Here is a 22,398-nt window from a genome sequence, read left to right on the forward strand (position 1 = left end):
AGTGTAGGACCCACTGATAATGGGGTACTTTGACGTAGTAGTGGGCGTAGCACTATATGGCCATAGGGTGTAACTAAATCCCCATATTTTTGAATATGTTCAGGTGTTTTAAATAGCCTTGGAGGATTGAAATGTCATTTTTGTATGTGTGCGTTCTAATCTATTTTGTTCCTTCCCCTCTCCCGTCCGCTGCTGCGGGGGGATGCTGTTAGGATGGAGAGTGGGGGAAGGGGCCGGTAAATGTGTCATTTACCGGCCCCTTCCTTTTCTGAATGAATAGAGTGAGTGGTCCATATCGGTCACTGATTCTGTCCATTCATAACTGAAACATAGTAAACGGTATTTACTATGCTTCAGGTTGTTAACGAACAGGAAGCCTCTGTACAGAGCTATTTTTGTTCAGTCATTCTGTGCAGCTGAGGCTGCCGAGAAGGAGATGGAGGGCTGTGTCCTCCATCTCCTTTCGCTGTCTCAAAGGTGAAACATCAGAGGTCGGTTTAGACCCCTGATATCTCACCAAAGCCCCCCCCCCCCCCCCCCCCCCTGACGAGGCTCCTAAAAAATAATAAAAAATAAAATTGTAAAAAAAAAAAAAAAACCTAAATAAATAAGATTAAATAGTAAGAAAAAATAATAATAAAAAACGATTGACTCCAGTGGAACTACCAGGGTCACAAAGGTCGAACTTGCAACCAGGCCCTGGTTTTCAGCCACCGGGCTCGAAATGAAAGGGTCCCAGCTGGGGGCCCTTTAGAGTTTCTTGCACCGGGGTCTTGAAGGTTCTAGTTACGCCTCTGCACCACTGGGCCGTTCCATACGCTTTTTCTTTATTGTTTGATAATTCTTGTATTTCGAAGACGTTTGCAGGTCGCAGTTCAATGTCATAGGTTACAACCATCCCTTGGAGAGGCAAACAAGGCTGACGCCTTCCAGGTGGCACCTGAAGTTCAGTGCTCTGCTACTGATCTATGGCCTCACGTTTTTCCAAAGTTTTTTTCTTTCTTGAGTATTCTCATTTTTTTTAAACTATTTGATATAATTTGAAAGATAATGTTAGAAGACCATAGACTCCACTGCAGGCATACAGAGGGGGGAACCCGGGGACCTTAAACTGCAGTTTAATGCTGAGCTACAGAGTTGTACCTCCAACATTTTTCCCAACATATAAGCTGAAGGTCTTACAGAGGGCACCCAGATTTGAACAAGGGACCTCTCAAAGTGCAGCCAAAAGTTCTGCCACTGAGCCATACCCCCCCCCCCCCCCATGTTTTCCCAGCTTAATTTGACTTTTTTTTCCCTTCATTTGCAGTCATTGGGGAGCCACTATTAAAAAATTTGAGGTTTTGAGGAGTAAATAAGTTTGAGATCCTTCATGGGAAACCCAGGTTTGGGCTGGAGACCTCTCTCGCCTTGCATCAGAATGCTCAGCCACTGATCTATACCCCCGTGTTTTTTCTAGACATTCTCTTTCAAAATATCTTTTAGTGGGCACCATTCAAAGATGGTGGCCTTTCCCCTGCAGACAAAAGTGAGGCATTGGACTCCTAGGTGGCATCTTAATTTGAACCAGGGACCACTCAAGCCACAGTGGAATCCTTTACCACTAAATTATACCCCCACATTTTCCCAAACTTAAAAAAGAAAATTAGCTTTCTTTCTCTTGTATAACCATCTTTTCCTAAAGACTTTTGGATGGCGTCATCCGAAAATCAAAGGCTGCGAGCTCTTGTAGAAATAAATTAGGCTTTCCAGAGAGCACCTGGATTTGGACCAGGGACCTCTTGATCCTCAGTCAATGGCTCTTCCACTGTCCAGAGAGCACCTGAATTTGGACCAGGGACCTCTTGATCCTCAGTCAATGGCTCTTCCACTGTCCAGAGAGCACCTGAATTTGGACCAGGGACCTCTTGATCCTCAGTCAATGGCTCTTCCACTGTCCAGAGAGCACCTGGATTTGGACCAGGGATCCTCAGTCAATGGCTCTTCAACTTTCCAGAGAGCACCTGGATTTGTATCAGGGACCTCTTGATCCTCAGTCAATGGCTCTTCCACTTTCCAGAGAGCACCTGTATTTGTATCAGGGACCTCTTGATCCTCAGTCAATGGCTCTTCCACTTTCCCGAGAGCACCTGGATTTGGACCAGGGACCTTTTGATCCTCAGTCAATGGCTCTTCCACTGTCCAGAGAGCACCTGGATTTGGACCAGGGACCTCTTGATCCTCAGTCAATGGCTCTTCCACTGAGCAATACCCTAACCTGTTTTTACTTACATCTTGTTTTCTTTCTCTTTTATAACTGTCTTCACTAAAAGATCTTTGAATGCCACCATTGTACATCCATCGTCTATCGTGTTGCCTGATGATGCAGATCCACTTCATTTGCGATGAATGATGATTGTCGACCTGCCGAAAGAAACAAATCCGGCCAACCAACAGACACTTCCCATCCTGTCGCTGACTAATGCCAAACAAAAAGTTTGAAAATTAAAAAGGTGTGACTGTCTGGTGGAGGAATAAATGAGGTCGAGTCCTTCAAGAGGACACCCCTACACAGACAAGATTACCGACAGTTGGGGGTCCAAGAATAATGGGCCCTATACTGATCCCTTTCCCAAGAGATGATGGGCAGCACTCCCCCACAGTGATTTCATAGCAGGTGATATCCTCCTTCTCCTCAGCTGGCCATACACTATACAATCTGATTGTACAATCTCCTTTAGATTTACTGAAACTATGTAACGTGAGGACAAACCGAAACTATTCATTTAATTACGATCAAAAACAGGGGAGGCCCTTGTACTATATAACAGAGCAGATCTAAAGGAGATTGTACAAGCTTCTCGTTTACCTTACTAACCGTTCCGTGGCTGCTGGCCTTCTCTGACAGTTCTTTCGCTGGCTTCTAGTCCAATATAGAAAATTCAAAATACTAACCACAACATACAAAGCCATCCACAACATCGCCCCCAGCTACATCACCAACCTCATCTGCAGATATCATCCAAACTGTCCTCTCCGCTCCTCCCAAGACCTCCTGCTCTCTAGCTCCCTTGTCTCCTCCTCCCATGCTCGCCTTCAGGACTTCTCCAGAGCCTCTCCCATCCTCTGGAACTTCCTGCCCCAGTTCGGTCAGCTCCTAACATGTCTGCCTTTAGGTAATGCTTAACCGCTTGCCGACCGGCTCACGCCGATGTACGTCGGCAGAAGGGCACGTACAGGCAGATTAACGTACCCGTACATTGCCCTTTAAGAAGCGGTTTGCGGGTGCGTGCCCATCGTGACCTCCGTGAGTGTGATTGCAGGTCCCACGGACTCGATGTCTGCGGGGATACTCACGATTGTCTCACGGTGAGGAAGAACGAGGACATGCTGATGTAAACAAGCATTTCCCCGTTCTGCCTAGTGACAGGACACTGATCTCTGCTCCCTGTAATGGGGATTGGTGATCAGTGTCGTGCCACACATAGCCCCTCCCCCCCACAGTTAGAATCACTCCCTAGGACACATTTAACCCCTTCATTGCCCCCTAGTGGTTAACCCCTTCACTGCCAGTCCCATTTACACAGTAATCAATGCATTTTTAATTGCACTGATCGCTGTATATTATTATAAAGGATTTATATAGCGCCGACAGTTTACGCAGCGCTTTATATAAATGTAAAGGTGCCAAAATCACGCCAAAAGTGTCTGATGTGTCCGCCATAATGTCGCAGTCACAATAAAAATCGCTGATCGCCGCCATTACTAGTAAAAAAAAAATTATTAATAAAAATGCCATAAATCTATCCCCTATTTTGTAGACGCTATAACTTTTGCGCAAACCAATCAATAAACACTTATTGCGATTTTTTTTTACCAAAACTATGTAGAAGAATACATATCGGCCTAAACTGAGGAAAAAAATGTTTTTTCATATATTTTTTGGGGATATTTTTTATAGCAAAAAGTAAAAAATATTGCGTTTTTTTCAAAATTGTCGCTATTTTTTTTTGTTTATAGCGCAAACAATAAAAACCGCAGAGGTGATTAAATACCACCAAAAGAAAGCTCTATTTGTGGGGAAAAAAAGGACGTCAATTTTGTTTGGGAGCCACGTCGCACGACCGCGCAATTGTCAGTTAAAGCGACGCAGTGCCGAATAGCAAAAAGTGCTCTGGTCTTTAGCCAGCCAAATGGTCCCCGTTTTACTTACCTGAGCCCTGGAACTCCATCCGGTGGGGACGCGCTGTCCCTCTGCCCGGGGGTTCTCGGCTCTTGATTGGATAGATTGATAGCAGAGCAGCCATTGGCTCCGCCTCCATCAGATCATCCCCCCGCAGTCATCACCTTTTGTACCACCTCCTCCTCCCTTTAGATTGTAAGCTCCATGAGCAGGACCCTCCTATTCCTTCTGTATTGCACTGTATTGTAATCGCACTGTCACCCTTTATATTGTAAAGTGCTGAGCAAATTGTTGGTGCTATATACACTCACCGGCCACTTTATTAGGTACACCTGTTCAATTTCTTGGTAACACAAATTGCTAATCAGCCAATCACATGGCAGCAACTCAATGCATTTAGGCAGCTAGACGCGGTGAAGATGACTTGCTGAAGCTCAAACCGAGCATCAGAATAGGGAAGAAAGGGTGACTTTGAACGCGGCATGATTGTTGGTGGCAGACGGGCGGGTCTGAGTATTTCTGGGATTTTCACACACAACCATCTCTCGGGTTTACAGAGAATGGTGGGAAAAAGAGAAAATATTCAGTGAGCGGAAGTTGTGTGGAGGAAAATGTCTTGTTGCTGTCAGAGGTCAGAGGAGAACGGGCAGAGGGCAGACTGGTTCCAGAGTTTTCTTAGTTTCTGACAGAAACTTTTGTGAAAAAGTAATTTTTCTCCTTCACTGATGTGCGCCGAGGAAACGGCACTGATGAGGAGGCACTAATATGCAGCACTGATAGGTGGTACTGAAGGGCACTGATGAGGGGGCACTAATATGCAGCACTAATGGGCACTAATGGGCAGCACTGAGAGGTGGCACTGATGGGCAATAATAGGTGACACAGATGGGCGGCACTGATGGGCAATAATAGGTGACACAGATGGGCGGCACTGATGGGCACTGATGGGGTGGCACTAATGAGGGGCACTAATATGCAGCACTAATAGGCAGCACTGAGAGGTGGCACTGATGGGCAATAATAGGTGGCACAGATGGGCGGCACTGATGAGGGGGCACTAATATGCAGCATTAATGGGCAATGATAGGTGGCACTGATGGGCGGCACTGATGGGCAGGCACTAATGGGCACTGAAAGGCATCACTGATGGGCACAGACTAGTGTCACTGATGGACACTGATAGGTGGCACTGATGGGCACTTATGGCCAATGATAGGTGGCACAGATGGGCAGGCACTAATGGGAAGGCACTAATGAGCACTGAAAGGCATCACTGATGGGCACAGACTAGTGTCACAGATGGGCACTGAAGGGCACTGATGGGGTGGCATTGATGAGAGGGCACTAATATGCAGCACTAATGGGCACTAATAGGCAGCACTGATGGGCACTGATAGGTGGCCCTGATGGGCACTTATGGGCAATGATAGGCGGCACTGATGGGCAGGCACTAATGGGCATTGAAAGGCATCACTGATGGGCACAGACTAGTGTCACTGATGGACACTGATAGGTGGCACTTATGGGCAATGATAGGTGGCACAGATGGGCAGGCACCAATGGGAAGGCACTAATGAGCACTGAAAGGCATCACTGATGGGCACAGACTAGTGTTACTGATGGGCACTGATGAGAGGGTACTAATATGCAGCACTAATGGGCACTAATAGGCGCACTGATAGGTGGCCCTGATGGGCACTTATGGGCAATGATAGGTGGCACAGATGGGCAGGCACTAATGAGCACTTAAAGGTATCACTGATTGGCATCACTGATGAGCACAGACTAGTGTCACTGATGGGCACTGTTGGGGCAGCATTGTAATCAGTGCCCTGATTACCTATACACGTCTCCCCTGCAGGGGCTGCTGCTGATCGGCTCTCCTCTCCTCACACTCTGTCAGTATGAGGTAAGGAGAGCCCATAAATGACACCTCCTTGTTTACATGTGATCAGCTGTGATTGGACACAGCCAATCACATGGGTAAAGGGCCGCGGCCCTTTACCGAGATTGTCGCGGGCGTGCGATCCCGATGAGACTCGGCGCCGTCATATGACGTCGTCCCAGAACAAGAGCCGCCCACTCCACCATCATTTGTCTATATGGTAGGAGGGGGGCTGTTAAACCGCCACGACCTACCTGAGTATTGTTGCTGACCATGTCCATCCCTTTATGACTACAGTGTCCCCATCTTCTGATGGCTCCTTCCAGCAGGATAATGCACCATGTCACAAAGCTCCAATCATCTCACCACTGGACAATGAGGTCCCTGTACTCCAATGGCCTCCACACTCACCACATCTCATCCAATAGAGCTCCTTTGGGATGTGGTGAGAAGGGAGATTGGCATCATGGATGTGCAGCCGACAAATCTGCAGCAGCTGAGTGATGCTATCATGTCACTACGGAGCAAAATATCCGAGGAACGTTTCCGACACCTTGTTGTATCTCTGCCACGAGGAATGAAGGCAAAACGGGGTCCAACCCGCTACTAGTGAGGAGGACCAAAGGTGCTCTATTGGATGAGATCTGGTGAGTGTGGAGACCATTGGAGTGCTAATTAATAAAGTGTCTGGTGAGTGCAGATCTTATATAATAATCAGGTTGTATGGTGTATGGTCAGCTCTCATGCTCATATCCAACGGTCTGATGGAATAATTCCTCATATGATTGGATCAGTGAATCGGAAAGACATACACACTCTCATTGATTGATTATAAACAAAATTGATCGATTTTTTTTAGAAAAATATTCTTATTATTGTGGATGGGAAGATGTGATTGTAGGAGAGAGATCGATGTGATCAATAAGTGTATGGGACATAGAATGATCAATTCCTCTGATCATATTTCTATAGACAATAATATATATATATCTATATACACAATCTATATATCTACTGTATATATATGTATGTATATATATATGTATATATATATATATATATATATATAAAAATATACACATATATACATATATATATATATATATATATATACACACACAATGTCCTGTGTCTGACCTCCTCCTCCTCCTCTGTACTCCTCTAATCTCTCATACAATGTATCCTCTCCAATCTCACACTGACACATTGTATTGGCTGCAGTGCAAGCTCCGCCCCCCCCCAAGAGATACTGTACAAAGAACTTTATTATCAGCCCCGCCCCCTGAGTGTCATACATTTCTATCAGCTGCAGCGCACGCTCCGCCCCCCTACAATGGATACGCTGTGATTTTTGACCGGCCCCGCCCCCTGTGGGTCGTGCAGGCACAAAAGGTCTCTGCAGGAACCTCCCACGTCCCCGCCTCTTCCTCCTCCTCCTCCTGTAGTGAAGTAGGTGGGCGGGGCCGGGCAGGCGGGACACGTCAGCGGTGGTGATCGGAGGATGGAGCGGGCGGTGAGGGTCGCGCTGTGTGTGGCGGGGATCGGGCTGTCGGTGTACGCCTATCATGTGGAGACTTCCCGGGAGAGGGACCCGGAATACACCGCCCTGTGTGATATCAACCCCGACATCAGCTGCTCCAAGGTCTTCACCTCCAGGTCAGTATGTAGGGATCAGTGTGTATAGGGATCAGTGTGTGGGGATCAGTGTGTGTGTGTGTGGATCAGTGTGTGTGTGGGGATCAGTGTGTGTGTATAGGGATCAGTGTGTGTGTGTGTGTGTGTGGGGATCAGTGTGTGTGGGGATCAGTGTGCCCTACATAGGGATCAGTGTGTGTGGGGATCAGTGTGTCTGTGTGGGGATCAGTGTGCCCTACATAGGGATCAGTGTGTGTGTGGGGATCAGTGTGTATAGGGATCAGTGTGTGTGTGTGTGTGTGTGTGTGTGTGTGTGTGTGTGTGTGTGTGTGGGGATCAGTGTGCCCTACATAGGGATCAGTGTGTGTGTGTGGGGATCAGTGTGTGTGTGTGGGGATCAGTGTGTGTGGGGATCAGTGTGCCCTACATAGGGATCAGTGTGTGTGGGGATCAGTGTGTCTGTGTGGGGATCAGTGTGCCCTACATAGGGATCAGTGTGTGTGTGTGTGGGGATCAGTGTGTGTGTGTGTGTGTGTGTGTGTGTGTGTGTGGGGATCAGTGTGTGTGTGTGTGGGGATCAGTGTGTGTGTGTGTGTGTGTGGGGATCAGTGTGTGTGTGTGGGGATCAGTGTGTGTGTGTGGGGATCAGTGTGTGTGTGTGTGTGTGTGGGGATCTGTGTGTGTGTGTGTGTGTGGGGATCAGTGTGTGTGTGTGGGGATCAGTGTGTATGTGGGGATCAGTGTGCCCTACATAGGGATCAGTGTGTCTGTGTGGGGATCAGTGTGTGTGGGGATCAGTGTGCCCTACATGGGGATCAGTGTGCCCTACATGGGGATCAGTGTGTGTGTGTGTGTGGGGGGATCAGTGTGTGTGTGTGTGTGTGTGTGTGTGTGGGGATCAGTGTGTATAGGGATCAGTGTGCCCTACATAGGGATCAGTGTGTATGTGGGGATCAGTGTGCCCTACATGGGGATCAGTGTGCCCTACATGGGGATCAGTGTGTATGTAGGGATCAGTGTGCCGTATGTGGGGATCAGTGTGCCGTATGTGGGGATCAGTGTGTATGTGGGGATCAGTGTGTGTGTGTGTGTGTGTGTGTGTGGATCAGTGTGCCCTACATAGGGATCAGTGTGTATGTGGGGATCAGTGTGTATAGGGATCAGTGTGTGTGTGGGGATCAGTGTGTGTGGGGATCAGTGTGTGTGTGTGGGGATCAGTGTGTGTGGGGATCAGTGTGTGTGTGTGGGGATCAGTGTGTATAGGGATCAGTGTGCCCTACATAGGGATGTGTGTATGTGGGGATCAGTGTGTATGTGGGGATCAGTGTGTATGTGGGGATCAGTGTGTATAGGGATCAGTGTGCCGTATGTGGGGATCAGTGTGTATGTGGGGATCAGTGTGTGTGGGGATCAGTGTGCCCTACATAGGGATCAGTGTGTGTGTGTGTGGGGATCAGTGTGTATAGGGATCAGTGTGCCCTACATAGGGATCAGTGTGTATGTGGGGATCAGTGTGCCCTACATGGGGATCAGTGTGTGTGTGGGGATCAGTGTGTGTGTGTGTGTGTATAGGGATCAGTGTGCCCTACATAGGGATGTGTGTATGTGGGGATCAGTGTGTATAGGGATCAGTGTGCCCTACATAGGGATCAGTGTATGTGGGGATCAGTGTGTGTGTGGGGATCAGTGTGCCCTACATAGGGATCAGTGTGCCGTATGTGGGGATCAGTGTGTGTGGGGATCAGTGTGCCCTACATAGGGATCAGTGTGTGTGGGGATCAGTGTGTGTGTGGGGATCAGTGTGTATAGGGATCAGTGTGCCCTACATAGGGATCAGTGTGCCCTACATAGGGATCAGTGTGTATGTGGGGATCAGTGTGTGTGTGTGTGTGTGGGGATCAGTGTGTGTGTGGGGATCAGTGTGTGTGTGGGGATCAGTGTGTGTGTGGGGATCAGTGTGTGTGTGTGTGTGTGTGTGTGTGTGGGGATCAGTGTGTGTGTGTGTGTGTGTGTGTGGGGATCAGTGTGTGTGGGGATCAGTGTGTGTGGGGATCAGTGTGTGTGGGGATCAGTGTGTGTGTGTGTGTGTGTGTGGGGATCAGTGTGTGTGTGTGTGTGTGTGTGTGTGTGTGTGTGGGGATCAGTGTGTGTGTGTGGGGATCAGTGTGTGTGTGTGTGGGGATCAGTGTGTGTGTGTGTGGGGATCAGTGTGTATGTGGGGATCAGTGTGCCCTACATAGGGATCAGTGTGTATGTGGGGATCAGTGTGTGTGGGGATCAGTGTGCCCTACATAGGGATCAGTGTGTATGTGGGGATCAGTGTGTATGGGGGATCAGTGTGCCCTACATAGGGATCATTGTATGGGGATCAGTGTGTGGGGATCAGTGTGCCCTACATAGGGATCAATGTGTGTGGGGATCAGTGTGCCCTATATGGGGATCAGTGTGCCCTATATGGGGATCAGTGTGCCCTACATGGGGATCACTGTGCCCTATATAGGGATCAGTGTATGGGGATCAGTGTGCCCTACATGGGGATCACTGTGCCCTATATAGGGATCAGTGTATGGGGATCAGTGTGCCCTACATAGGGATCAATAAATGGGGATGGATCGGTGTGTATGGGGCATCGGTGTGTGGGGATCGGTGTGACTAGGGATCAGTGTATGGTGATCAGTGTATGGGGGATCAGTGTGCCCTACATAGGGATCAGTGTATGGTGATCAATGTGTGAGGATCAGTGTGTGGGGATCAGTGTGCCCTACATAGGGATCAGTGTATGGGGATCAGTGTGCCCTACATGGGGATCAGTGTATGGGGATCAGTGTGCCCTACATGGGGATCAGTGTATGGGGATCAGTGTGCCCTACATGGGGATCAGTGTATGGGGATCAGTGTGCCCTACATGGGGATCAGTGTATGGGGATCAGTGTGCCCTACATAGGGATCAGTGTATGGGGATCAGTGTATGGGGATCAGTGTGCCCTACATAGGGATCAGTGTATGGTGATCAGTGTATGAGGGATCAGTGTATGGTGATCAGTGTATGGGGGATCAGTGTGCCCTACATAGGGATCAATGTGTGGGGATCAGTGTATGGGGATCAGTGTATGGTGATCAATGTGTGAGGATCAGTGTGTGGGGATCAGTGTGCCCTACATAGGGATCAGTGTATGGGGATCAGTGTGCCCTACATAGGGATCAGTGTATGGGGATCAGTGTGCCCTACATGGGGATCAGTGTGCCCTACATGGGGATCAGTGTGCCCTACATGGGGATCAGTGTGCCCTACATGGGGATCAGTGTGCCCTATATAGGGATCAGTGTGTGGGGTTCAGTGTGTGGGGTTCAGTGTGTGGGGATCAGTGTGCCCTACATGGGGGTCAGTGTGTGGGGATCAGTGTGCGGGGATGAATCAGTGTCTATGGGGGATCAGTGTGCCCTACATGGGGGTCAGTGTGTGGGGATCAGTGTGCCCTACATGGGGGTCAGTGTGTGGGGATCAGTGTGCGGGGATGAATCAGTGTCTATGGGGGATCAGTGTGCCCTACATGGGGGTCAGTGTGTGGGGATCAGTGTGCGGGGATGAATCAGTGTCTATGGGGGATCAGTGTGCCCTACATAGGGATCAGTGTATGGTGATCAGTGTATGGGGATCAGTGTGCCCTACATGGGGATCAGTGTATGGGGATCAGTGTATGGGGATCAGTGTATGGGGATCAGTGTGCCCTACATAGGGATCAGTGTATGGTGATTAGTGTGCCCTACATAGGGATCAGTGTATGGTGATCAGTGTATGAGGGATCAGTGTATGGTGATCAGTGTATGGGGGATCAGTGTGCCCTACATAGGGATCAATGTGTGAGGATCAGTGTGTGGGGATCAGTGTGCCCTACATAGGGATCAGTGTGCCCTACATGGGGATCAGTGTGCCCTACATGGGGATCAGTGTGCCCTACATGGGGATCAGTGTGCCCTACATGGGGATCAGTGTGCCCTACATGGGGATCAGTGTATGGGGATCAGTGTATGGGGATCAGTGTATGGGGATCAGTGTGCCCTACATAGGGATCAGTGTATGGTGATTAGTGTGCCCTACATAGGGATCAGTGTATGGTGATCAGTGTATGAGGGATCAGTGTATGGTGATCAGTGTATGGGGGATCAGTGTGCCCTACATAGGGATCAGTGTATGGGGATCAGTGTGCCCTACATGGGGATCAGTGTGCCCTACATGGGGATCAGTGTGCCCTACATGGGGATCAGTGTGCCCTATATAGGGATCAGTGTGTGGGGTTCAGTGTGTGGGGATCAGTGTGCCCTACATGGGGGTCAGTGTGTGGGGATCAGTGTGCGGGGATGAATCAGTGTCTATGGGGGATCAGTGTGCCCTACATGGGGATCAGTGTGCCCTACATGGGGATCAGTGTGCCCTACATGGGGATCAGTGTGCCCTACATGGGGATCAGTGTGCCCTACATGGGGATCAGTGTGCCCTACATGGGGATCAGTGTGCCCTACATGGGGATCAATGTGTGAGGATCAGTGTGCCCTACATGGGGATCAGTGTATGGGGATCAGTGTGCCCTGCATAGGGATCAGTGTGTGGGGATCAGTGTGCCCTACATGGGGATCAGTGTGTGGGGGATCAGTGTGTGGGGATCAGTGTGCCCTACATGGGGATCAGTGTGTGGGGATCAGTGTGCCCTGCATAGGGATCAATGTGTGGGGATCAGTGTGCCCTGCATAGGGATCAATGTGTGGGGATCAGTGTGCCCTGCATAGGGATCAGTGTGTGGGGATCAGTGTGTGGGGGATCAGTGTGTGGGGGATCAGTGTGTGGGGATCAGTGTGCCCTACATGGGGATCAGTGTGTGGGGATCAGTGTGCCCTGCATGGGGATCAATGTGTGGGGATCAGTGTGCCCTACATGGGGATCAGTGTGTGGGGATCAGTGTGCCCTACATGGGGATCAATGTGTGAGGATCAGTGTATGGGGATCAGTGTGCCCTACATGGGGATCAGTGTATGGGGATCAGTGTGCCCTACATGGGGATCAGTGTATGGGGATCAGTGTGCCCTACATGGGGATCAGTGTATGGGGATCAGTGTGCCCTACATGGGGATCAGTGTATGGGGATCAGTGTGCCCTACATGGGGATCAGTGTATGGGGATCAGTGTGCCCTACATGGGGATCAGTGTATGGGGATCAGTGTGCCCTACATGGGGATCAATGTGTGAGGATCAGTGTATGGGGATCAGTGTATGGGGATCAGTGTGCCCTACATGGGGATTAGTGTGTGGGCATCAGTGTGCCCTACATGGGGATTAGTGTGTGGGGATCAGTGTGCCCTACGTGGGGATTAGTGTGTGGGGATCAGTGTGCCCTACGTGGGGATCAGTGTGTGGGGGATCAGTGTGTGGGGATCAGTGTGCCCTACAATAGGGATCAATATATGGGGATGGATCAGTGTGCCCTACATAGGGATCAATATATGGGGATGGATCAGTGTGCCCTACATAGGGATCAATATATGGGGATGGATCAGTGTGCCCTACATAGGGATCAGTGTGCGGGGATGAATCAGTGTGCCCTACATAGGGATCAGTGTATGGGGGATCAGTGTGCCCTACATAGGGATCAATATATGGGGATGGATCAGTGTGCCCTACATAGGGATCAATATATGGGGATGGATCAGTGTGCCCTACATGGGGATCAGTGTGTGGGGATCAGTGTGCCCTACATGGGGATCAGTGTGTGGGGATCAGTGTGCCCTACATGGGGATCAGTGTGTGGGGATCAGTGTGCCCTACATGGGGATCAGTGTATGGGGACCACTGTGTCCTACATAGGGATCACCTCCAGCTCAGTAGGGATCAGTGTGCCCTACATAGGGATCATCTCCAGGTACGTGTATAGAGATCGGTTTATAGAGATCAGTGTATAAGGACCAGTGCATCCTACATAGGGATCAATGTGCTCTACATAGAGAGCAGTGCGCCCTACACAGGGGTCAATGTATAGGGATCAGTGTGCCCTACATGGGGATCAGTGTGTAGGTTTCAGTGTGCCCTACATAGGGATCAGTGCGTAGGGATCGGTGTGCCCTACATGGGGATCAGTGTGTGGGGATGGATCAGTGTATGGGGACCACTGTGTCCTACATAGGGATCACCTCCAGCTCAGTAGAGATTAGTGTGCCCTACATAGGGATCATCTCCATGTCCGTGTATAGAGATCGGTTTTAGAGATCAGTGTATAGGGACCAGTGCATCCTACATAGGGATCAGTTTATAGGTATCAGCACAAAGGGATCCGTGCGCCCTACATAGGACCCTACATAGGAGATCTGTGCGCCCTTCATAGGGATCACCTCCAATTCTGTGTATAGGGATCAGTGTGCCCTACATGGGGATCACCTCCAGGTCAGTGTATGGGGATCAGTGTGCCCTACATAGAGCTCACCCCTGGAGGTGGGGGCATACCCCTGTTCATTAATGGTAAGCCGAATTCTTATTCCCGGTAGCTGTGATTGGTGTATATTGTGATCCATAATATGCCCATCTAAAAGTTTTTTGAAATGGTCACTTCCCTCTGAAACCACCGATTGTGGAAGGGAGTTCCACATCCTTACCACTCTTATCAGTAGAGAACCCCTACACCAATGTGTGGTGCAGATTGTAGAATGTGTAACAATTTATGATTTTGTGCTATTACTGTCTGATTTATATTCAATCTTCTTACCATCTCTTCCAGATGGGGTCGAGGCTTTGGATTGGTTGAAGGTATTTTGGGAGCACAGAGTCTCCTCAATCAGCCCAATAGTGTGTTTGGAATCTTGTTCTACACCCTGCAGATAGCACTCGGTGAGTATTGGGGCAACCCCACCCTTCTGAGCACAAGGCACCCTATCGTTATTCCACAGGGTGTTACTACAGGCAACCTAGGCACTTTAAATTCTAACCTGACCCAACCTCAATCCAAGCTTCTTACCTTCTCCTGAGCTGTAGATCATGACTGGGCAGGAAATTGCACTCTAACATGTTTTATAAGAACAGTCAAGAGCAATAGCTGTGGTCAGATATCAGATAATCCTCCTATATCACCACATTCTGGATAGGTAAGCTTCATATTTTTTTTTTTTTTTTAATTGGGATTCCCGATACAAATGCAACCTTCACCATTTAACTGCAAATACACAATCTGTTCTATCTAGAGCTGAATTGAGAGAAAACAAACAATTGGCCAACAGTCAGGGAGAGTTGAGAATCCCATCCAAGCAGTAGTAGTAGTAGTAGTAGTAGTAGTAGTAGTAGTCAACTCGACTTAATTGTAAAGTTGAAGATGTTTTTGTAGTTTTATCCCAGATACTTCTTCAATTCTAATGAGTGTCAGGAAGATACTCCAACATTCGTGTCCACACAAGTAGCACCAACACCTTCATCCATTCTCCATGGAATGTGTAGATGTTGATTGTCCAAGAACAAGATGGACCACAAACATCTACAAGAACCCATCCTGTTCTCGGCTAGTCAACATGTACACAAACCCATCCTGTTCTCGGCCAGTCAAGGTGTACACGAACCCATGCCGTTCTCAGCCAGTCAAGATGTACACGAACCCATGCCGCTCTCGGCCAGTCAACGTGTACACGAACCCATGCCGTTCTTGGCCAGTCAACGTGTACACGAACCCATGCCGCTCTCGGCCAGTCAAGATGTACACGAACCGATGCCGTTCTCGGCCAGTCAAGATGTACACGAACCGATGCCGTTCTCGGCCAGTCAAGATGTACACGAACCGATGCCGTTCTCGGCCAGTCAAGATGTACACGAACCGATGCCGTTCTCGGCCAGTCAAGATGTACACGAACCGATGCCGTTCTCGGCCAGTCAAGATGTACACGAACCGATGCCGTTCTCGGCCAGTCAAGATGTACACGAACCCATCCCATTCGGCACAATGTTGATTGATGTTGAAGATGTTTTATACTGTAGCTTTTCCAAGCCACTTCTTCTGTTTCAATAAGTGTCGGGCGCATATCCTAGCATTTATATCTACCCAAGTAGCACCAACACCTTAATCCAATCACTGTGAAATGCGTAGATGCTGATTGTCCAAGACCAGAATGAGCAATCAACATCTATAACCACCCATCCTGTTCTTGGACATTGTTGATTGATTTTGAAGATGTTTCATAGCTTCAGCAAGACATTTCTTCAGTTCCAATGGTTGTCAAGAACATACCCCACGATTTATCTACACATGGGTAGCACACATACCATCTTATCACCATGGAGTGTGTACGTGTGGATTGTCCAAAAACAGGATCGATAATAAACAGCTACAGGAACCCACCCTGTTCTTCCAGTGTTGATTGATGTTTAAGATGGTTTCTGGCTTCTCCAAGCCGCTACTTCTTCTCCAGCATTTATGTCTACACAGATCGCCCACACAGCCTAATCCAAGTTCCATGGAATGTGTGGATGTTGATTGTTCAAGAACAGGATTGACACTCAACATCTACAAGAACCAATCCTGTTTCATCTTGAAAATGTTTCATGGCTTCCCTAAGCCACTTCCTCTGTACCAGTGTGTGTCAGGCACGTACCCAACCATTTATATTCACAAAGGTAGCACCAACACCTTAATCCAATCACCAGGGGAATGTGCAGATGTTGGTTGTTCAAGACTAGGATGGGCAGTGAACATCTTCAGGAACCCATCCTGTTCTTGGGCAATGTTTATTGATGTCAAGGACATATTGCAGTTTCTCAAAGTTACTTATTCCGTTCCAGTGGGTGTTGGGAACATACCCCACAATTTATATACATATAGGTAGCACCAACACCTTCATCCATTCTCCATGGAATGTGTAGATGTTGATTGTCCAAGAACAAGATGGACCACAAACATCTACAAGAACCCATGCCGTTCTCGGCCAGTCAACATGTACACGAGCCCATCCCATTCGGCACAATGTTGATTGATGTTGAAGATGTTTTATACTGTAGCTTTTCCAAGCCACTTCTTCTGTTTCAATAAGTGTCGGGCGCATATCCTAGCATTTATATCTACCCAAGTAGCACCAACACCTTAATCCAATCACTGTGAAATGCGTAGATGCTGATTGTCCAAGACCAGAATGAGCAATCAACATCTATAACCACCCATCCTGTTCTTGGACATTGTTGATTGATTTTGAAGATGTTTCATAGCTTCAGCAAGACATTTCTTCAGTTCCAATGGTTGTCAAGAACATACCCCACGATTTATCTACACATGGGTAGCACACATACCATCTTATCACCATGGAGTGTGTACGTGTGGATTGTCCAAAAACAGGATCGATAATAAACAGCTACAGGAACCCACCCTGTTCTTCCAGTGTTGATTGATGTTTAAGATGGTTTCTGGCTTCTCCAAGCCGCTACTTCTTCTCCAGCATTTATGTCTACACAGATCGCCCACACAGCCTAATCCAAGTTCCATGGAATGTGTGGATGTTGATTGTTCAAGAACAGGATTGACCACAAACATCTACAAGAACCCATGCCGTTCTCGGCCAGTCAACATGTACACGAGCCCATCCCATTCGGCACAATGTTGATTGATGTTGAAGATGTTTTGTACTGTAGCTTTTCCAAGCCACTTCTTCTGTTTCAATAAGTGTTGGGCGCATATCCCACCATTTATATCTACCCAAGTATCACCATGGAGTGTGTACGTGTGGATTGTCCAAAAACAGGATGGATAATAAACAGCTACAGGAACCCACCCTGTTCTTACAGTGTTGATTGATGTTTAAGATGGTTTCTGGCTTCTCCAAGCCGCTACTTCATCTCCAGTGAGTGCCAGGAACACACCCCAGCATTTATGTCTACACAGATCGCCCACACAGCCTAATCCAAGTTCCATGGAATGTGTAGATGTTGATTGTTCAAGAACAGGATTGACACTCAACATCTACAAGAACCAATCCTGTTTCATCTTGAGGATGTTTCATAGCTTCCCTAAGCCACTTCCTCTGTACCAATGTGTGTCAGGCACATACCCAACCATTTATATCCACAAAGGTAGCACCAACACCTTAATCCAATCACCAGGGGAATGTGCAGATGTTGGTTGTTCAAGACTAGGATGAGCAGTCCACATCTTCAGGAACCCATCCTGTTCTTGGACGGCAATGTTTATTGATGTCAAGGACATATTGCAGTTTCTCAAAGTTACTTATTCCTTTCCAGTGGGTGTCGGGAACATGCCCCACAATTTATATACACATAGGTAGCGCCGACATCTTAATCCAATCACCATGGAGTTTGTATACATGGATTGTCCAAGACCAGGATGGACAATCAACATCTACAAGAACCCACCCTGTTCTTACACAGTGCTGATTAAAGATTTTCTGGTTTCTCCAAGCCACTACTTCGTCTCCAGTGAGTGTCAGGAATACACCCCATCCATTTATATCCACAGCACCAACACCTTAATCCAACCACCATGGAATGTGTAGATGTTGATTGTCCATCCTGCTCTTGCACAATCAACATCCACAAGAACCCATCCTGTTCTTGGACAGTGATGATTGACGTTGGAAATATTTCATAGCTTCATTAAGCCACTTTTTCAGTATTAGCGAGTGTCCGGCACATACCCAACCATTCTGTTTATGGACAATCAACCCATCCTGTACTTGGACAATGTTGATTGGTGTTAAGGACATTTGGTAGTTTCTCCGAGTTACTTTTTAATTTCCAGTTAGTGTCAGGAAGATACTGCAGCATTCATATCCACACAGGTTGCACCAACACCTTAATTCAGTCACCAGGGAAGGTGTAGATGTTTGTCCAAGAACAGGATGGACGATTGGCAGCTACAAGAACATATCTGTTCTTGGACAATCAACATCTACAAGAACCCTCCCCATTTTTTGATAATGATTGATGTTAAAGATTTGACAGCTTCCCCAGACCACTTCTTCTGTTCCAGTGAGTGTCAGGAACATAGCCCAGTATTTATATCCACACAGGTAGCACTTGGGCCTTGATCCAATCACCAGGAAATGTGTAGATGTTGGACAGTCTGTTACAAGAACTCATCCTGTTCCTGGACATTGTTGATTGATGAAGACATTTCCTTGTTTCTCCAAACCAGTTCTTTAGTTCCAATGAGTGTCAGGAACATAACCCACCATTTATATCCAATTCCCATTGAATGCATACATGTTGATAGTCCAAGAACAGGATGGAAGGTGAAAGTTGTGGGACCCCCTGTTCTAGTTACTTTATTCTATCCTCGGCATCAAGACGTTTGCATAGGTATCACTTCCTCGGTAACATGGACAAAGGTTAAATTGTTGTCCACTCGCTGGCGTAGAGATGTTAAAAAGGCATTATATGTGGAAAACAAATGGCGTTGAAGGCCTCCCACCTCTGTTCAGGGATGGGTTTTCAGTTTGATGTAGATGGCCTTTTTCTTGCCTCTTATGAACCAGTTTTCCTCTAAACAAAATGTGTACTTCACAGAAACCAAAGGATAAAGGGTTTAAAAGTGGCCCGAAAGAGGCTATCTCAATGGAACTGGAATAGAATCCCTGAACAAGGGTTGAGGTCCTTCAACACATCTGCCTTCCACATGTAATGCTGTTGTACTCCAATGACTTGACAACAATTAACAACTTCAGCTATAAAAATCTAATAATTTACATCTGTGCAGACTTCCAGACTCCAAGGATGGAATTGTGTAACTAGTATAGGAGGGTTCCACAATGTTCACACATTTCATCCTGTTTTTGGACAATCAACATCTATACATTCCATGGTGATTGGGCATGGTGTGCTACCTATATAGTGTATTTCCAACACTCATTAGAATTGATGAAGTGTCCTGTCTAAGAACAGGACTGGGCTCTTGTAGATGTTGATCAAGTCCAGTTGAATGTCTCCAACTACTGCTAGATGTTCCATGACCTGGATAAATGAGAACCTCCAGACATATCTTGCTTATTGTTACACAGTGGGATCCGTGGTACTAGTTGGTGTTTAAAATGTATGTACACTCAAATTTTCTATTGCTCTATTCTTTTCTATTGAAATTTCCATTTGGTTTCTTAAATATACCACTGAGTGAGTTTTGTTATGTGTCCGAAAAGTGCCAATCCTGGCAGAAATCTTGTGGGCTGATAACTTTCCGCATTCTCTACCTACAGTATACAAAATTAGGGTTTATGGAGATGAGCTGAGGGGTTTTGGGGCGAGAGAGGGGGGGGGGGGGGGTTGGTGATGAGGGGTTTACGGTAGATGAGGTTAGTTCTCTGTAGCTCTACAGATGGAGGGGGGGTGTTTTGGATGAGAGGACGGTGGTTTTGGACAAGAGGAGGGTTTTTTTTTTTTTTTTTTTTTTTTGGACGGGGGTGATAATGAGGTGGGGTTTACGGAGATGAGGTCAGTTCTTTGTAGTTCTACAGAGGAGGGGTGGTGGTTTTGGACAAGAGGGGGTTTGTTGGACAGGGGATTTGGGGGGGGGGGGGGTGGTGGTAATGAGGGGTTTAAGGAGATCAGAGGTCAGTTCTTTGTAGTTCCACAGATGAGGGGGAGAAGGTTTGGATGAGGGGAGGAGGTTTCGATGAGGGCTAGGGGGGGGAGGGTTTTGATGAGGGGAGGAGGTTTAGACAAGAGGAATGGGGTGGGGGGTAGGGGGGGTTGGTGATGAGGGGTTTACAAAGATGAGAGGCAAGTTCTTTGTAGTCCAGATGAGGGAGGTTGGTGTTGAGGAGTTTACAGAGATGAGAGGTCACTTCATTGTAGTTCATCAGAAATGAAGTAGGCAAGACATGACACCACATGCTTAGGAATTCGGAGATGTGTTGTCATGTCAGAGAGGAAGGTGGGAGAACATTCTATTCAACCATTTACTTTTTTGTACTTGCAGTATGGATGGTGGGCGTTGCCAGCAGGTTGCTACACACAACTTCCTGAAAACATCACAGCGCCCGGCCTCAGTTCTCCTTTCAAAAGCCCTCAGTCCTGATGCAAGCAGTGGGCGGGCTCTTGGGAGTTCTGCAAATATCAAAATGCCTTGGTGGGTGTCAGTGTAGAGCAGTGGAGATTCCTAGGGAGGCTGTATTTGCATGCAGGCCACCCACAGCTGATGTCGAGCCTCCATGGTTTGATAAGATTGAAATCCAATGAATGAAAGGGTTGGGCCAGGGACAGTCTAGTTGGGGAGGAAAGTGGTAGATGATGCTGGATGTCCTGCAGTCAGGAAATGACTTGCTTAAGCTTCTAATGCACATTTTGAGAAGCTCACGTTATGCAGTCAACTTCGAGTAAGCAAATTCAGTATACAAGAGCAGCCTGTGTTGTATCTTCACATCACAATGTCCACTTGCTTGCTGTTAATGGGTTTCCATTCCTCTTCAGGATTTGTGCCCTCGTTGGCCGCGGTCGCGACCCTTCTAGTGACATCACTGGTGTCCATCGCCGGCTCCCTCTACCTGGCCTACATCCTCTTCTACATCCTGGAGGACTTCTGCGTCATCTGCATCACCACCTACGTCCTAAACTTCTCCTTGCTGCTGCTGAATGTGGTGCGGCTGCGCTCCCTCACCGCCAAGCCCCAGAAGAAGAAGAAGAACAAGCGCAAGACACACTGACGATTGCCGTGACGCTTTCTGCATTGTGTCTGCAACAACACTCAGGAATTTTTAATTGACAGTGTTACAATTTTTTATAGACATCCATGTTTTTATTTTTAAAGGTTTCTTAGCGGTTTTATCACTCATCGTAGAGTAGTTCTGTCTGAAATATTCTGCCGGATATGAGGACCTTCCTTGGGGGTGGCTGAGAAATCTTGGGAAGATTGAAGCCAATGAGCAACAACTAAATTGGTGGTTCCCATTTTCCTTTTCTAGGTACCAAGTCAACCTCAAGACTGAATTTATCGGACTCTTTTCTTAACCATAATCCTCTAGTTATGTGGTTTTGAACACTACAGCATACGACCGACCACAGATAGAACTATCTGTGGATCATTTATGCCGCTAAGTGCCTTCAGAGTAAAGGGTCATCCTGTGTCTCGACCATTCCAAGCCTTGTGTTGTCTTCTAATAAATTGGATGTTTTATACAATGTCTTCCCTCCAAGTGTCTACACCAGAATAAAAAAAAAAGAAGTCTTATGACGTGTACGCACGGTCGGAATTTTCGACAGAAAAAGTCAGATGGGAGCTTTTGGTCGGATATTCCGACCGCGTGTACGCCCCATCGGACTTTTTCTGTTTGGCATTTCCGACGGACTTAGATATAGAACATGTTCTAAATTTTTCAGTCGGAAATGCCGACGGAGGTTGCCCCGTTGTCAAGTCCGACCGTGTGTACGCGGCATAACGCAACGATTTCCCGACATACTGGGGTCACCACACCCAAAATTTTGGTTAGGGCTCATTCACACCAACACCGATTTGGCAGGGCTGCCAAACACAGTCCCATTGGAAAAGTGAAGGGACTGTTCATACTACCCTGCTACGTTGTTGTGCATTGCATGTTATCGTAACGCGGTGCTTTATAACAAGTATAATGTGTCGTCTAACCACTTCAGCCCCGGAAGATTTTACCCCCTTCCTGACCAGAGCACTTTTTACAATTTGGCACTGTGTCGTTTTAACTGACAATTGCGTGGTCATGCGATGCTGTACCCAAACTAAATTTG

The 22,398-nt window shown here is 47.6% G+C and overlaps 1 protein-coding gene across 1 annotated transcript; it reads left to right on the forward strand.

Moving 5' to 3' along the window:
- The first annotated feature begins 7,480 nt into the window (after positions 1-7,480).
- Positions 7,481-21,819, forward strand: LOC141148278 (vitamin K epoxide reductase complex subunit 1-like protein 1). The gene is made up of 3 exons (XM_073635554.1): positions 7,481-7,703; positions 14,444-14,553; positions 21,112-21,819. The coding sequence occupies exons 1-3, from the start codon at positions 7,549-7,551 to the stop codon at positions 21,342-21,344; spliced, it is 498 nt and encodes a 165-aa protein (XP_073491655.1). The 5' UTR covers positions 7,481-7,548; the 3' UTR covers positions 21,345-21,819.
- The last annotated feature ends 579 nt before the right edge of the window (positions 21,820-22,398 follow it).

The sequence above is a fragment of the Aquarana catesbeiana genome, linkage group LG06, assembly GCF_042186555.1.
Source record: "Aquarana catesbeiana isolate 2022-GZ linkage group LG06, ASM4218655v1, whole genome shotgun sequence".
Lineage (NCBI taxonomy): Eukaryota > Metazoa > Chordata > Amphibia > Anura > Ranidae > Aquarana > Aquarana catesbeiana.

Excerpts from the sequence above, each read along its gene's own strand:
- LOC141148278 (XM_073635554.1), top strand. The coding sequence starts at position 7,549 with ATGGAGCGGGCGGTGAGGGTCGCGCTGTGTGTGGCGGGGATCGGGCTG. Across the intron at positions 7,704-14,443 it reads TCCAAGGTCTTCACCTCCAG|ATGGGGTCGAGGCTTTGGAT; the intron begins GTCAGTATGTAG and ends CATCTCTTCCAG. Across the intron at positions 14,554-21,111 it reads CACCCTGCAGATAGCACTCG|GATTTGTGCCCTCGTTGGCC; the intron begins GTGAGTATTGGG and ends ATTCCTCTTCAG.